Source organism: Fusarium graminearum, chromosome 2 (assembly GCF_000240135.3).
Source record: "Fusarium graminearum PH-1 chromosome 2, whole genome shotgun sequence".
Classification (NCBI taxonomy): Eukaryota; Fungi; Ascomycota; class Sordariomycetes; order Hypocreales; family Nectriaceae; genus Fusarium; species Fusarium graminearum.
The window spans coordinates 260,023-275,880 of NC_026475.1; the positions used below are offsets into that span (position 1 = coordinate 260,023).

Consider the following 15,858-nt stretch of genomic DNA (forward strand, 5'->3'; position numbering starts at 1 on the left):
ATTTCTGCTGCCAGGCTGTGGCGTCGCCGACCAACACCCTGATTGAGACAGCAGACGGTGTCATCTCTGGCCGCAACAGCCCAGAGCAGCTCATCGTGGCCTCGAACGATGTGGCGGCCTCGACCGCCCAGCTCGTGGCTGCAAGCAGAGTCAAGGCCGGTTTCATGTCAAAGAGCCAAGAAAAGCTCGAGCAGGCCAGCAAGGCCGTGGGTTCCGCTTGTCGAGCACTGGTGCGCCAGGTCCAGAGCCTGATCAAGGAGCGCAGCCAGGAGGACGACCAGGTAGACTACACCAAGCTTGGCGCGCACGAGTTCAAGGTGCGGGAGATGGAACAGCAAGTAAGTTTAGAAACAGTTTCCTGTCATTTGTTTGCCAACCCTTTCGTTCTCATGTCTCAATCACACGCCCCACTCCTATCTCCGATTCCCCTGTCCCCCCCCTTCCGCCCTTCTCCTCATTCGCAAGGTCATTCCCGGACCAGTGCGTGCATAACGGTTACTGTATCCGGCAAAGTTCCGATTAGCTTCCCGTGTAAGATCAGTGACTGACAAGCCATCAAATCATAGGTCGAGATCCTCCAATTGGAGAACGCCTTGGCATCGGCTCGTCATCGTTTGGGCGAGATGCGGAAGATCTCATACCAGGAAGAGTAAGGTCGTGCATTTGGGCTTTCTGACAGGTATTCGTGGTATCCGAGCCAAGAGTGTTCCAGACTGACCTCATTATGTTGAGGTAGATATTTCAATTAAGACATTTAATCGCAGGGATTCTTGTATAGGTAATCTGACGAGGTTTTGTATCATTTACCAACTATCACCTTGACATGCCAGGCGGGTTGCATAAAAACCGTGACTAATTTAGTACCAAGTCAACATAAATACTAGGTCACTCTTAGTGCTTATGTAGCCTAAGAGTGGTCTAATAATTTCGTCTGGATTGCTTCATGTCCCTATTTTTTTTGCTACCCGCCTGCGTGCATACCCCGATGCATGGAACCCCAAACCCTGTGTCGCATCAATTTTTGTCACAATCATCCCGCAGGGGGTCCAGGGGTCAGTTCAGCCAAATGGTTTTGTATCGCTGGTGTTGACCATCAAATGACAAGTATTAACCATGCCGCTATTCTTTATTCCAGTGGTCGTTTATGGTTATTGCAAGGCCTAGAGAAAATTATTAATATAACTTCATTATCGAGATTGAAATACTTACTTAACAAGTAATGGTAATGCCAAATACCCCAAGCAATACCCCAAGCCTGTTCTACCATTTTTGCTGGCCTGCCTGGTGCACTTTGAAAGTTAGCTACAAAATACTTCAAGAATAGGATATATATCTTACTTTCTACTTTCTCAATTAGGAATTGATGTTGTGCATACATCAAAAGGCGTTCTGATATGCTTGGCTGGCTTTCTGGAGGCCGCGCCTCCATTTGCTCAATTGCCAGTTGAGCTTCTTTCACTTTTGACTGAAGCTCTTTGATGTCTGGGTTCGTTGTCGACATGAACGGTGTGATGAAACGAAATTTCTGCCGGGAGTTTATTTGGGGAATGGGTCCTTTGATCGAGGTGTTTCTTGTGCATGGATGCCAAGCGGTTGAAGCAGCTGGAGGCGTACATGATGAAAACAGGGGGATCAGAAAACATGAGACGTGAACAAGAGGTCTAACAGCGAATTTTGGTGGAGGGGGGTCTCATGTTTTCTCACCCCCGAGGAGTAGTTGATGTAAGATCAAAGCGGGATAGTCTGGAAAAGAATGGGAGTTTAACAAGCGAGGGAAGGGCAGCAACCTTATGGAGTAGGCACTTACCTACCCGGGTGAGAGGGGTCTGGAAAAGAGGTGATTTTCGGCAGGATGAATACAGTCTTTTAGGATGGAAGGATCTTGATGGATAGCAGATTTGCAGAGCACAGTCAATCAACAGATCTAACATCAAGATAACAGTCTAAAGTCTTGACGCAGGGAAGCGAAAGGTAAAATTGCATTTTCAGTTGTACCAAACGCCAAATAACAGTCTTAAGACCTGCTGATATACTCCTTCTTAATACATAAAGAGGCAAAAACATGCTATCTTTATGATATAGCAATCCTAAGTAGGTAACCTAGGACCCCCTGCAAGACGAATGTGACAAAAATGGTGCGGCACAGGGTTTGGGGTTCCATGCATACCTAGGTTGGGGTAGTATGCACGTCAAGGGCCCATCTTCAGCTGATGAAAGGAGTGTATGGCATCCGATAAATGTCTTGAATTACCATGCATCCATATGTATCTATCTCATACTAGCATACCCACGTAGATCATCAATCTCTCTTCTTTCGAGAATTAAAATTAAAACTCTGCATTAAATCATCATAAATTTCATCCAGACTCGCAATCATCACCCACTTCAGTTACCATCCTGGTCCGTGACCCCCCACATCTCTCCTCCTCAGCCCTACTCTCCAACATGAGAAAGGTCTAAGACGGAAATAGCATGGATGTGTGAAAAGGCTGCATCAAGTATCTCGTACCAGGGACCAGGCTAACAGGCATAGTTGGGCCTTGCGGTCTTGGCAGCTCCCCCGGCATGTTTGTTCCCATGTCTCACTGGCCAGATTACCTGGTACGGGCTTGACCGACCAGCCTTTCTCTCAAGACATTGGACAATCTCACCTGTCTTCTTTGAGAGACCCAAGCCACTAAGACATGGGTGGACCATCAACATGAAACAGAAGCCTCTCGGTCTCCGGCCTCCTAAGTAAGGGGTTAGCTCACCCGAAGGCTTGCTTAAGGGCATGGCTTAGCCTCCTCCAGATGCACAGTACTGCACAGTATGCCATTACGATCCTGTCGTCTAGTAGGCGTTATAAACTACCGTGCAGTGCTCGCTATACCGCTTCAGAAGTGTTTGTCATCTTGAAACCACTTGACCGCCGTCTGTTTCGTTGCATCTGCGCGAGCGCGAGTTGTCTTCATCTAGCCTAAGCCAGCCACGGACACTACGACCGATGCTCTACCGGACATGGCTTGTCTGCACAGATCAGGAACGTAAAAAATGGCTGGCGTTGTCTACGTCGACTGCATGAGAAAAAGAAACGGCATAGAAATGCAATTCGACAGTTACAGCTGCATCGGAGAGTCACGGAGATGAACACAACGATCATCCAGCTCGAGGCGTCATCAGACTCAGACTCAGACTCAGACTCTCAATTGAAGGTCCCGACTCATCTTCCAACTCCAATTGCTATGCATACAAAGATCTCTCTCAAGACTCAATTCCAGTAATTGGGGGAATAAGGGAGACCAGGTATGTGTGAGAGATCCAAGAATTCGGAAAGCGTATAAGCCACTGACTAACCTATCTATCCTGTTTCTGGCTAGCATGGCACTACTCCCCGTCATAGTCTCAGACCGGACACTTTTCTCTAAGCTGTCAGTTTTAGTCTTTCGGCACTGTGACAAACGATTTACGGTTACGGTTATGGGCAGCCTGCCTCGGGGTGAGCTTATTCCTACTGTAACTCAGTAGCTCGCGTTGCTACTCGCGTCGCGAAGAAAATCGACTCATCGTGACTCACTTTGCCAAGTCCCATGCGGAACATCTGTTCAACGTTATGTAAACACTCTGCAAGGGCTGAACTTAATCTCTGCCTTTGCGTTTTATTCTTTCTTCTAGACTGCAAGATGTTCTTTTAATTGGTTCCTGGGTGAGGCCAAGGTCGGTACCTTAGTAACTAAATGATCCATACTTTTCCATGGATGGGGTGGGCCAGCCGCTGGCCCACTGTGACATCCATGGTTTGCCTTATCTTAGTAGGTACCTGTACCTATTCCTCGAGCTTCAAAAATCCTCTCCCACAGCTGCCCGTTCTTTCCCTCTCCTCAAATTGGCACTGGCGGTTGAGTACTGGTATACCCGCTGCCACTTTTGTCGCTCGGCAACCAATTGCTTGCTGCCTAAACCCGAGGTGCGTTGCTTGTGAGACGTGAGACCACAAGGAACAGAAACAGAAACAGAAACAGAAAGAGTACGTACCTACAGCAACCCCGAATTCCTTCCTGCGGGGCACAGACCGATGAGCGGGCCCATCAACATCCATGTCCTCAGATCCTGATCATCGCCAAGTGCCTAGTGGCGTGCACTGCGGGGCAAGTGTCAAATCCATGCTACAGGTACGTATCTTTCTAGCATTCTCCTCCAATTCTCCTGCGCCCGTTTCTTTGTCCAAATCCTGGTCTATGAGATCGCACGGCTTTTAGTGCCAGGTGTATGTTAAGTAATGGGATCAAGGGGTGTACTATGTATTGGCTGACTTGGCATGCAAAAGAGTGTTCTAAGAAATGCAACTGAGCTTATTTGAGAAACGGTATTAAACTCATTGAAGCAAGGCGAACGAGGCTACTGTAACAGATAATTGCTTTTATCTTAAGCAGACGTGATTATTGTTCATATGTCATTCAGTAATATGTCTCCAATTTCTTTCCTGAATACAATTCGCCCTGAAGTTTTAGCAATAGAACAATTCAGTAAAGTAACATGGCATCCACCACCTCATGTCTATCTTCCTGGCCCGTATTGAATAACGGGAATCGTTTGTAGTATAAGTGGTTATGATATTCTCTCTCAGTCTCTTGTTTCATTAAATCAAGTGATGTATAATAATCAGCGACTAGCTGTAGTAGTTTTCTATAGTTGCTAGACTAGATTGTAAATATCCCATTTGATATGGATCTTATAGCATCCCCATGGTTGTGTGTACATAACATATCTGAGGAACCCATCTTTATTCTATACTTAAAACTTGGGTCAGCAGTTTCAGTTTCTTTTTCCAGAGTCATTCAATAGGCTCCCAAGTTACACTTGTTAGGTATAATCCAGTGTCGCTGAAGAATATGAGTTTTGTTATCAACTATTGGTTTCTCACATCGTGTTCTTGTGTAGATTAAACATAGACATATATAAAAACCGCAGGGACTGAAGCAAGAGCTTATACTGGTCGAGATATATAATATCCATCTCCAGTTTCTAAAATTGTGGAATTGTCATCATTATGTTATTTTTATACGCCTAATTTATTTGAAATAGGTAACGAAAGGTGCCGTCATATCGGATAGCTGAAAGGTATACAAGGTTTTGAGAATCGAATCTCATTTCATAAAAGCTTTTCTTATGGATATACAACTTATTCTCAACGATACTGGCAGCTCCAGGATACATCCAGTGAGTTTCATATAGTCAAATAGCGCCAGAGTGTTTGCAAGCAATAGCATGGTTCTGCCACTGCCAAGCACTGGCGGCGACCTCTTCCACGTTACCCACAGGTACCTCAGCCCCAACTTCAGAACCGGCGTTGGCGTTCCATGTTTTAGGCTGACTTTTTAGACCCCCCATTACCAGCACCTAAGCTTCTCTTTTTCGACCACTGCACAACAAACATTCTTCTCCCAACTCACACACCTTACGCTCCGGCTTCTATACCGCACTGGGGCTTCCTTCATTTCCAATTTCTCCTTCTTTACACACTTCAGCAATGGCGTCTCAGTCTCAACCTCAGACTGGAACTCGCCTTCCCCCTCAAAGTGGCCCTTCGATGCCTACCACAGCCACAAAGCAAGACATCGAGGCTCTTTTGGCCGGGCCGGTGTTGGATCATCTGGCTCCTATTTCTGGTGGCCGCTGGAAGCTGGTATCGCAACAATCCAACAATATTGTGGTCGCTTACCGAGTGAACGGCCATGAAGTCTTCACTACCAATGTTGAAATGGGTGCCAATCCCGATACGGTCAACGATACCTGTTGGCAATTTGTGTACGGCTACCCATCAGGTAAGCAGCTAATTCCTTTCATAACATCCCCGACCTTTCGACTAACAAAAAAAAGGTATGCCTCCGCTCCCAGATAGTGTTCTCCAACAGTGGACTCCACCCGTCACGAATGTACGCATCCCGCCTCAAGATTTTGGGTCCATGTCCCAGATTTACAACCAGATTTTGGACGCCAACGAGATCATGGCCACGGGTGCTGCCCCTAGCCGCCAGGGCGACACATTTCCAGCTCCTGCTGATGTTCAGCTTCCTGAGGCTGATGATTTCTCCATCTCCATGCTTGACCAAGCGCAGACTCAGGTACACGATGACGCGCTTATATCGGGCATAGAGTCGTCCCAGAACACGCAGTCAACTAACATGGCTGGATTTGAACCGGATGACTACACTGGTAAGTCTGCCTACTTGACTTGAGCAAAGACACGTAACTTACCTTCCCATAGCTTTCCAGAACATGGGCGACTTGGCGCATGGTGGCCCTAACCCGTTCATGTTTCCTGATGGAACTGGCGATGAGACTGATGCCAGCCCTCATTGAATTCTCTTTTTGAGAACACTTGACTGGCATATACTTGGGTGCCCTGAGGTTGGTGAAGGGCAATGAGATCTAGGGCTGAGAGATGCAAGGATGAGAGAATGGGTTTTCATCTTCGAGAACATCAACATGGTTCTTACTATGCAATACATGTAAAGGAGCAGGTTTTTCATGACATTCAAGTCTAAGTCAAACGTCTCATTAATCTATATATGTCTTCACGTGGCACAATCGTGTACATAAACGCTTTTGAAAATCACCTTATCCCATACCAACAGCTAGGTCAAAGACTCTCGAGTTCATGTAATAGCTCAGTTTACAGATGCATAATAACAGATGTCCAAACTCCTCCATTCGTTGTGGTCACTAGTAAACAGCTGGATAGGTCGGGAATTTCATGCGATAATAGCAGCACTGAGTGAGGTCTGAATTGTGTGTGGGGCAGGGCGGAGTGTTTGACAGCTAGGGGCGTGGGCCACTGCTACCTAGACTGGCCCCACTTATGTGCACCAATACCTAGCAATAACAAGTCGTTTAGGCGTTTGCATAGCTCAGGCGTTTGCAACTGACTGTACTCTCAGTGCTAGTATAAATTTCCATCGAGGATGCTCATTTGCTTTTCAGTTTTCTCCTTCTTACAACAACACCACTTCTGATCTCCTTCGTTCACCTGCCAACTTCATCTGAAGAAGATTTCTTCCAACTCTCAGAACGCCAGCAGGACCAGCTCAGGTCAAAACAATCCTCACTATGAGCACCCTTATGTTGATGAGCCCTGCGTCTTCCACCCCCTGTGTCTACCAGACTGCGTGGACTAGCGAGCACATCGACAGCGTCTTCCAGTGTCTCGTGCCTAAGGAGAAACAGACTCTCAAGTTTGTTGAAATATCCATCGAACTCTATGGGCAGATGGATCAAGGCGCCAGAGCTGCTCTCGCCAACCTCTTCATGTGAGTTTCCTTGTCTTGAATATATTCACGAGTGTTTACTAACTCTATCCACCAGGGTTGAGTTCGGAAAGCCCGTTCTCTACGCTCATGACATCAAGAAGGGTTGCTGGTATCTTGGAGTTGCTAGCGACCTGATTGCCGATGGCGGAATGCTCTTGAATGCTCACGGCGCTATTAATGCGCTTTTCTTCCAGCGCCCTAAGCCCGAGACTACCCGCCCTCGTATCCCACGACCTCCCAACGCTTACATCCTCTACCGCAAGGAGCGTCACCAGATCGTCAAGGGAAAGCGCCCTGGTATCACCAACAACGAGATTTGTGAGTACCATGTGCCATTCTTCTGTACGCACACTGACTCTTCTGCAGCTCAAGTTCTTGGACGATGCTGGAACATGGAGCATCCTGACATTCGCACCTACTACAAGAAGATGGCAGACGACATTAAGGAGGAGCACAAGCGCCTGTACCCTGATTACCAGTACCGCCCTCGCAAGTCTAGAGAGCGACGCCGCCGCTCTGTTCCTCACACTGTTCCTCACGTGTCTAGCGCTCAGGTTCCCGCCGCCCAGCCTACTCACCAGCCTCAGTTCTCTATCCCTTCTCAGATTGTCTATCCTGCCCAGGTTCTTGCTGCTGCTGTCGCTGCTCAGCAAAACAACGTCTGAGTGGCCGATAATCTCCTCGACTTTCCCGACAAGTAGGCACAAATGTCCCGCTCAGGCCCTACGTTTTGTTATTCAATCGGAAAAGAGTAAGTTGTCTCAAGCTGGACGTAGAATGATAGCTGACCTTCATTAGCTGTACAGGGGATGGAAATGGAAGGGCGATCACTGACCTCGATTGATAAGATTTTGGGACAAGGACAACGGGCGGTAATGTATTTTTTTTTGATTTGACGATACCCAAAGTGGGTTGCAAGCAGCCAGATGTCTGGATCTCTAGCTGTTGCCGATGGATTATTGTTACATGTCGTTGCTCTGATTCTTCACTTGAAGCATCTCCTGGGTCTAAAGTAAATTGGACAAAGGAACAGCACTGGCAACGACAGTGATAGCACAGCTTGCAACGTACCTGCGCTGTTTACTGTTGCACTGGTTTTTGGTAAAAAGGTTCCTATTAGTATCAACGGCTAGCTATGGGAAGGTAAGTTACGTGTCTTTGCCCAAGTCAAGTAGACAGACTTACCAGTGTAGTCATCTGGTTCAACTACAGCCATGGCAGTTGACTGCATGTTCTGGAACGATTCCGTGCCCGACATGTGCAAATAGTTCATCACCTAGCGCTGTCGGTTCAGACGATCAAATGTGATCTTGTCAACAGACCAAGCGCTGGTGATCTCCATGATATCGGCGTCAATAGAGGTGTCGATGGTGAGCTCGGAGACCTGAGGAACGTTTTCAGGTAGCTGGTTGAAATCGTAGAGTGTGTTGGTGGGCAGAGGCTCATCAGCGATCGAAATCTGGACACCCTGAAAGCTAGTGAGATCATCCACTTCCCAAGAGTGAACAAATCGGCTCTGGAAGAACTGGGCATCGTAATCAGGACCGAATAGGGCTTGAGCGGCCTCACAGGCGTTGTTGCAAACTGATTCAATGAAATCAGTCTTCTCAGAGGTCGTTGGGACAGGCTCGTAGAGCTGCTCCCCGATAGCGTCATTAACGAAGGTACCAGCAGGGGCCATGATGCCGTTCTGAGAAGTCCACATCAGAACTTGCAGGTGCTGGGAGTACTCAGAAAAGTAGCCAGCCACAAGAATATCTGTGAGCAGATCAATCTCGGTGGTGGGGTGCTCAAGATTCTCGAGAGGTGGCATGGTGTTTGCCATGACCGCGAGATCCTGCACGAGGACCATGTTACCAAAGCTGTCGTGACTGACCTGCCAGCCGAACAACCCAAAGTACTCAGAAGGCTCAACGATCTTCATCATGGGGCACGCAACGCTGAGAAACGGGTTCAAGTTGCATTTGGCCTTGCCGACGTGGTCTCGGGTGAAGGAGTAAACCTTAGCAATTAGGGCCCATTTGTTTCGATTGGGGTCTGTAGCCCAGAGCTGAGTCAAAAAACCAGAAGCGTCCTTCTGCTGAGTATCGGGGAACAGCTTCAAGTAGTAGGCTTGAGATGGTGAGCATTTTATTTTCAGGTATTGGGGCTTCATTCGGACTTACTTCGAAAGGCCATGAAGCCATTCAGAGGGCGCTTAGCACGCTGAACTGGATCTCCGATAGAAGGGCCGATGCAAGCGGCAAGCTCAGTACCGCAAATCTCGAGAAGTTCTCTCATCATCGAGGGGTTCTCCATAGCGGCGTTGAGTCGTTCCTGAGAACAGTTGGTGAGAGCCTCTAAGACTTGATCCTTGTAGTCACTCATGTTAAATTGCAGAGGTGTGTAAGGCAAGAGTTTCCTCGAAGTTGAAGAAGGAAAGAGTCCGTGGCAAAGGCCAGGAGGAGAGATGAATTTAAAGCTCAGGATGTGGAAAGTTGGTGGGTGGGCTTTGCCTATTGTTGGAGGGAAAGCTATTGTTGGAGGGAAAGCTATTGTTGGAGGGAAAGGGGTGTGGATAAGAGATTGGGGTGGGCGTGAGGTAGACAAATTCCTTGGCAACAAACAGCCAGGTTGGGAGGGGGGAGGGGTACCTTGACAGCTGACTGGCAGTGCCAGAAACTGGCAAACAGTTTGACAGCTGCAAGGCACTGCCTAGCGCGATTCGAACCGCGAGCGACTTGGCAGGCCACTTTACATTGGCTTAGTACCCAGAACTAACGAAAGCTACAGGTGATCTAACACTGGGTGAGGTTCTAGTATAGGTAGCTAGTAGGTAGGTACTAGGTAGGTAGGTAGGTAGCGAGGCAAGATGCTATTGTTCTACTATAGAAGTACAGAAAACAGCACGTATTACTAATGCTAATTTGGTTCATAGTAACCAGAGCCCACTGCTGCCTACTAACATAGATAGATAGATAGGTAGGTAGGTAGGTATATACATGAATACGGCTTATAGAACCCCCAGCAACCCATTACCAAGTACCAAATGATTACTGCTTGTAAGTCATAATGAAGAAACCATCATCCGGCTCCTCAGGGTCATCGTGAGCCCCCAAAGCGTGAACGGCTGTGGACATGAAAGGGAGACCAAGATTTCCAGCCGCATCTGCACGGGGCTTTTGGATCTAATGCATACCAAATTAGAATCAGGGAATGGGACAAAAGAACTTTTGAACAGCTGTTTACTTACCACAGGAGAATAATACAAGAAATCCTCGTTAGCATCAGTCAGATAAACAGCAGACTAATTGGGTTAGCTATTGAAGTGATATGAAGATGAATAACACTTACAGCATCATCAGGGCACTCCTTTGCATACTTGCGACCTGAAAGACGGGCGAGCCGGTTGTACTGGCGGATGGCTGGACGCTCTGAAAGCACACGTCGAGTGCCTGGGTGATTCTAAACACCGTTAGCTCTGCTTGAGGCATATGCATTCGATATATTTACCTCGTCTAAATCTTCCCTGGCAGCGGAATGTGTGTCCTCGAATTGTCGGAAGATAGTGAGTGCTGAGCTTGGAAGTTTGTATTTAATGGTCACTTTTTCCGACTCAGAACACTCAGACTCGGCCTCATCGGGCTCAGGTGCGAACGCAGAAGGAAACTCAGACTCGGATTCAGAACCTGCCGATTCAGACTCACAATATCCGGAATAGCCCAAGCCACCGAAAAAGATGGGTTGTTTGCGGTTTCTGATGAAGTTGTTCCATGGAGATCCGGGGACTTTGATGTAGGGGTGCCATTTGGGAGCTGTGCGCCAGTACTCATCACCATGCACCTTAACCAAGAGCTTCCGGCCACAATTGGAGACCTTGACGTCTTCTTGAGTAACACTGTACTCAAAAGCAGGGGGGGGTATGATGGCCGGATCGTTACTGTAGACGATGCCGCAAGTGGAGATGAAGACCTTGAGATAAAGATCGATGGCTGAGAGAACGGGCATATGCTTGAGCTTTCTCCATGGGAAGTTGGTGAGATGAGGCCCGATAGTATAAGCAGTATACAGAACCGCTACTGTGGCCTTGGACACGAGGGAAGCTGCCCGAAGCTTAGGGTGCTCAGGTACTTGCGAATCCCGGGATCCTGCAAGCATGCTCAGAAAGCCCAGATTGGCCATAGGACGCTCGTCAGTATAGCCCCCAATCCAAGCAGATGGCCGATTTGGCCCAGAAACCAGGCGGCGGGCCTGGTTATGTGTGTAGATGACATCCACAGCCTGGAAATACCAAGACACAAGGCAAGCGTCGATGAGAGAGAATATGCTGTGATCTGGGACCAGCTTGACGGCTGTGGTTCGGATCTTGCTTAGTACCTCATTATCGAAACCAAGGTCAAGTAGCATATGTTTCGCAACGGCGGAAACCACGCGTAAGACCTCTGGGGACGAATTAGCGGATATCCACGTTCGACTATGCATACTGCAACATACCAAGCGTGTGGAAGACTTCGCCATTCTTAGGCAATAGCTTGGACTTCAGGATGCAGGCATAGATCTCGTTATCTAGAGCACGCAGAGCTTCCTCGGGCTTGTAGATAATTGCTTTGTCGTGCCAAAAAGGGGTGAAACTGAAGGAGGTATCCATGGTGGTTACCCAGATGATAATTACCGATGATGAGGAAGTGAGATTGTTATCGAAGAATTAAAAAAGGAGAAGAAGACGAGGAAATAAGAATTACTTGGTACTGAGGTGGTGGGAAAAATCGCTCTAGGCAGTGTCAACAAGTGGCAGTGAATCTTTCCCGGTGGACGTAAGTTACGTAGCAAACAAATAAACGGGAATTCATTTAACTGAGGAGATAGGTGCCTAGTAACCTAGATATTGTTATTCACAATATGCGTTTACAGGACGAAACGCTGGGCTTGGTTTGTTATTGTTCAACTCCAATTTTCAACTGAACTGCTCCCCCCTTCTTCGTCACGCTACTGAGCTTACTCTCGAAAGCTTTCCTGTCAACACTCAATAATCCAAACCCCAACCACTGCCCAAAAAAACCCAAAACATAAGCAAGCTCTGGAGAACACGACGACAGTTGCAAAGATGTCCCAGAGCCTACAAGGAGGTCTGCTCCAGGGCCCTTTGGGAGTCTTCATGCCTCCTGAAGCCGAGGTCCCGATCACCATAATCTACAGCCGATCGCAAGCCGATATCCACGTTTTCATCCCCGAGACTGCATCGATGACAATGGTGAATCGTGTTGCAGATAATTTGAGGTAACCTACTGCTTCTCAAAAGATGAACCCGACTGACCATTGCAGCCGCCGTGTCCAACAGCCTGTGAAGGTGTTTCACGATGAAGCCCGAAAGAAGTATCGGCTTTGCCCAATCCCCAAGGACATTTTTGCCAACACTTCAACTTTTGGGAGATACTGTTTCGCTCGTGGTATGTTGCCTCACACAAAGATTCAGCGTACAATTCTGACGGGTTGAAAGATCAATCTACTCCAGCGACGGTTTCTGCAAGCGATCCGACTATCGGTGAGGGTGGAAAACGAATCCCACGTCCCAGAAACAGTTGGATGCTGTACCGCCAAGCCAAGTCGCAACAAATCATTCCGCAGCACGAAGGACTCACTGCTGGAGAGCTTTGTAAGTAGCATCTGCCATAAGCAAGTACGGTGCTGATGTGAAATATAGCCACGATTATTTCCAACATGTGGAGCAGTGAGACTCCAGAGACACAGGCTTACTGGCGTAAACTGGCCGAGGACGAAGATGCTGAGCACAAACGACTGTACCCTGGATACAAATACTCTACAAAGGGAGGACGCGATAACTAGCGGCTTGGAAACATGCATTGATTTGAGCCAGAAAATGGCGAGAGATCAGTTCAAGAAGCATGTCAATACACATTAGGTCCACATCCTGTTTCATAATGGGAAGTGTATAAATGGTATCTTCATGGGACCAGGGAGCAGATGCAATGTGCGCTAGGAAGGTGTATCGGGATGAGTTGACAGGATGGCATCTGGTGACTTAGCAGGAAGCCATATCACAGTATACCTAGGACCAAATAAAGCCGACCGTACAGCTTGCAACGTACCTGCGCTGTTAACTGTTACACTGGTTTTTGGTAAAAAGGTTCCTATTAGTATCAACGGCTAGCTAGATACATAGGTAGCCTATGGACAACGTAATGCGTTGCCTGATAGGTAGTGAAAATCATCGAGGTCAATCACTGAACTTCCTTTGTCATGCCACATGTGAGATGTATGCTTGCTCTGGATTCAACACCAGCACACTGGTGGAAACCATACCATCCACCTTAGCATGTCCTATTGCAACTCCTCATCTCTTGTTTCCGTCTACTCTACATTTGATCACCAGTGTACTCTTCAAGCGAGTAAAATTTGTACGTCTTTAAGCACTTAGTCACCGCGAACAATCCAAACATGCTTTTCCAGGACTACGACCCATAGTCTAATCAGTTGTATGTGTGTCTAGTACGCCCAGCAAGATGCACTGCTAATGCCAAGGTCTCAATCATGAACCACTCCAATCACTGCTCCAGATGAATGTACCGCAACGCCACTCTGAGTTCCTCTCCTTCTCTCCTGACGGTCCCAGTGGACGCGGGCAGATGTAAAAGGAACGACCTGTCGATGGAATTAGCTTTCAAGGTTTGACGTTGTGTCGGCAGCCAACATTGCAGCCATAGCGTTGTGTAACGGGAACGCCACTGCATGCACGTTGGAACAGTTGCCGTTGTGAGACGTACCACAATTGACTCCCGGTTTCTTGGTAGTAAGGCTGATGCAGGGTTCGTCGTGCTCGCATCTTGGTGCAACCCTCTTTCCCAGCAACTTGGACCATGACTCCTTCGCTTCTATTGGGTCGAACACTCTGCCGGAAGAGTCGGGCTCGTTTCTGCGTTGAGAGATCCTGAGCGGTGACCGCTCTGTGAGCATAGCTTCTGGGGTGTTTGGTTGTTGCGGACTGGCTGCTCCTCGTGTCGCGACTGTTGGCTTCTTTGTTGGGGATGGCGTAGAACTTGCCGCCACTCGCTCCGACTTTCCATCTTGAGCCGCCGGCGCTTTGGGCTTGAAGAACCCTTGTAGCGTGCGTTGACCAGGCGCTACCTTGCTCTTAAGATCTTTGGCACCTACCAAAGACTTGGTCTTCTTGAGTGGCCGACTTGTCGTGTCGGTGACAGACCCGGGCCTTTTGGCGTTTAGTGGAGAGACGGACTGTTTGGTTGAGCCAAGAGTCTCGCCCAGTTTTGGTATAGAGATGGCGCTGGTCTCAGGCCCTGAAGCTCCACCTGACTTTTCCTTGATCCCTTCAGAGTTGCTATCCCCGTTCATTGAAGACTTTGTAGCAGCTCCTGGATTCGCTGGTTCTTGTGGAGGGGCGGCTGAGGCGGCTTTCTTTGTGAACATGTCCCGGATGCTCCGACGCCGGTCAAACTCTGGTATTAGCTTTGCAGACAAAGGAAGAAGATCCTTCGCATTCCAATCTCGAAGGCGCCTTTCGCCATGAAACATGCCAGGTGGGTTCATCATTTCCGGTAAAGCACGCTCTTCACCGCGTACTATTACTTTGTCCGAGAAAATGGCAAAGACCGGACAATGATCAGATCCCATCAGGCCCTCCTGAATATTCGAGAAGTTGAACCAGCTCTTGATGCCGTCGCTGCATAAGACGTAGTCGATCCGACTGCCATTGTTGGCAGGCCGCGTGTTGCGCTTTGTATCCCAGCAGGTATTCATGCCAGCTCGCTCAGGATGAAAGCAGCGACACAAGTCCCAGAGGACAGGAGCTTTGCGACCTTGATCTCTCTCACCTAGTACGCTCCCTTCAAAGATGAGCTGGTTGAAGATACGGCGCGCCGGTATGTTCATCCATTCGTTCAGATCAAAATTCCCTTTGCGAAGCGTCTCTGAGACATTGGTAGAATCCACTTCGGAGCGAACGATATTGAGATCGCCTGTGAGAACGACTTGCTTCCCTGCAGCGACAAGGTTCCGTATCCTGACATCAAGCGCTTGAAGGAAACCAAGGCGGAAATCGTCGCGGGTTTCATCGCGGTTTGCGGGACTGTAAACCCCAAGGAGCACAAAGCCTGGGAATTCGAGGATAACACAGCGGCCCTCGGAGTCCAGAGTTGCCTCATCGATGATGCCGTCAAGCTGGCCGGGTCGAGGATAGCCGCCGATCTGTTGGTCTTCTGGTAGATCGCGGTATCTAGTCGTGGACTTTGGAGGAGTCAAGATACCGGTGATTCCTTCTTCAGCTCGTATGGGAGCACACGTAGAGTTGCGCGTGTAGATGGCGACGCCAGAGTATCCTGAGAGTGTGTTAGGAGATGCCGTTGAGAAGAGGGAGTGTCTCACCTTTCTTATGCTTTGGCAAGCTGAAGAAGACATCCCATCCTGGGACGAGAACCATTTCATCGAGTAAATCCTTTTGTTGGATCTTGGTCTCTTGCATGACAACAATATCCGCTTCTAGGATATCGAACATAGACTGGATCGTGGTGAGTTGAAGGGTGTAAGGAATCGGGTGTAAGGTGTGAAAGGAAGAAGC

General features: G+C 48.3%; 7 protein-coding genes across 7 annotated transcripts in view; 4 read left to right on the plus strand and 3 right to left on the minus strand.

The window, feature by feature from the left end:
• Positions 1-653, plus strand: part of FGSG_13273 (SLA2 protein) — a gene marked incomplete at both ends in the record, with an annotated part of 3,348 nt that extends 2,695 nt beyond the window's left edge. The window contains 2 exons of the mRNA XM_011321510.1: positions 48-338; positions 567-653. Of these exons, the coding sequence (XP_011319812.1) occupies positions 48-338; positions 567-653 (378 nt within the window). The remainder of the gene's footprint in view (positions 1-47; positions 339-566) is intronic.
• Positions 654-5,509: 4,856 nt separating this feature from the next.
• On the plus strand, positions 5,510-6,342 carry FGSG_08894 (uncharacterized protein; the record flags this gene model as incomplete). The annotated part of the gene is made up of 3 exons (XM_011321511.1): positions 5,510-5,804; positions 5,860-6,195; positions 6,248-6,342. The coding sequence occupies 3 exons, from the start codon at positions 5,510-5,512 to the stop codon at positions 6,340-6,342; spliced, it is 726 nt and encodes a 241-aa protein (XP_011319813.1).
• Positions 6,343-7,089: 747 nt separating this feature from the next.
• On the plus strand, positions 7,090-7,954 carry FGSG_08893 (uncharacterized protein; the record flags this gene model as incomplete). The annotated part of the gene is made up of 3 exons (XM_011321512.1): positions 7,090-7,289; positions 7,345-7,607; positions 7,656-7,954. The coding sequence occupies 3 exons, from the start codon at positions 7,090-7,092 to the stop codon at positions 7,952-7,954; spliced, it is 762 nt and encodes a 253-aa protein (XP_011319814.1).
• A 611-nt stretch (positions 7,955-8,565) lies between these two features.
• FGSG_08892 (mating-type protein MAT-1) lies at positions 8,566-9,656 on the minus strand (the record flags this gene model as incomplete). The annotated part of the gene is made up of 2 exons (XM_011321513.1): positions 8,566-9,401; positions 9,455-9,656. 2 exons carry the CDS (start codon positions 9,654-9,656, stop codon positions 8,566-8,568), a joined length of 1,038 nt encoding a protein of 345 aa, XP_011319815.1.
• Positions 9,657-10,335: 679 nt separating this feature from the next.
• Positions 10,336-11,916, minus strand: FGSG_08891 (uncharacterized protein; the record flags this gene model as incomplete). The annotated part of the gene is made up of 5 exons (XM_011321514.1): positions 10,336-10,575; positions 10,623-10,733; positions 10,782-10,957; positions 11,000-11,710; positions 11,763-11,916. The coding sequence occupies 5 exons, from the start codon at positions 11,914-11,916 to the stop codon at positions 10,336-10,338; spliced, it is 1,392 nt and encodes a 463-aa protein (XP_011319816.1).
• Positions 11,917-12,372: 456 nt separating this feature from the next.
• FGSG_08890 (uncharacterized protein) lies at positions 12,373-13,112 on the plus strand (the record flags this gene model as incomplete). The annotated part of the gene is made up of 4 exons (XM_011321515.1): positions 12,373-12,545; positions 12,591-12,715; positions 12,766-12,921; positions 12,970-13,112. 4 exons carry the CDS (start codon positions 12,373-12,375, stop codon positions 13,110-13,112), a joined length of 597 nt encoding a protein of 198 aa, XP_011319817.1.
• Positions 13,113-13,815: 703 nt separating this feature from the next.
• Positions 13,816-15,795, minus strand: FGSG_08889 (uncharacterized protein; the record flags this gene model as incomplete). The annotated part of the gene is made up of 3 exons (XM_011321516.1): positions 13,816-13,928; positions 14,051-15,619; positions 15,666-15,795. The coding sequence occupies 3 exons, from the start codon at positions 15,793-15,795 to the stop codon at positions 13,816-13,818; spliced, it is 1,812 nt and encodes a 603-aa protein (XP_011319818.1).
• Positions 15,796-15,858: the final 63 nt, after the last annotated feature.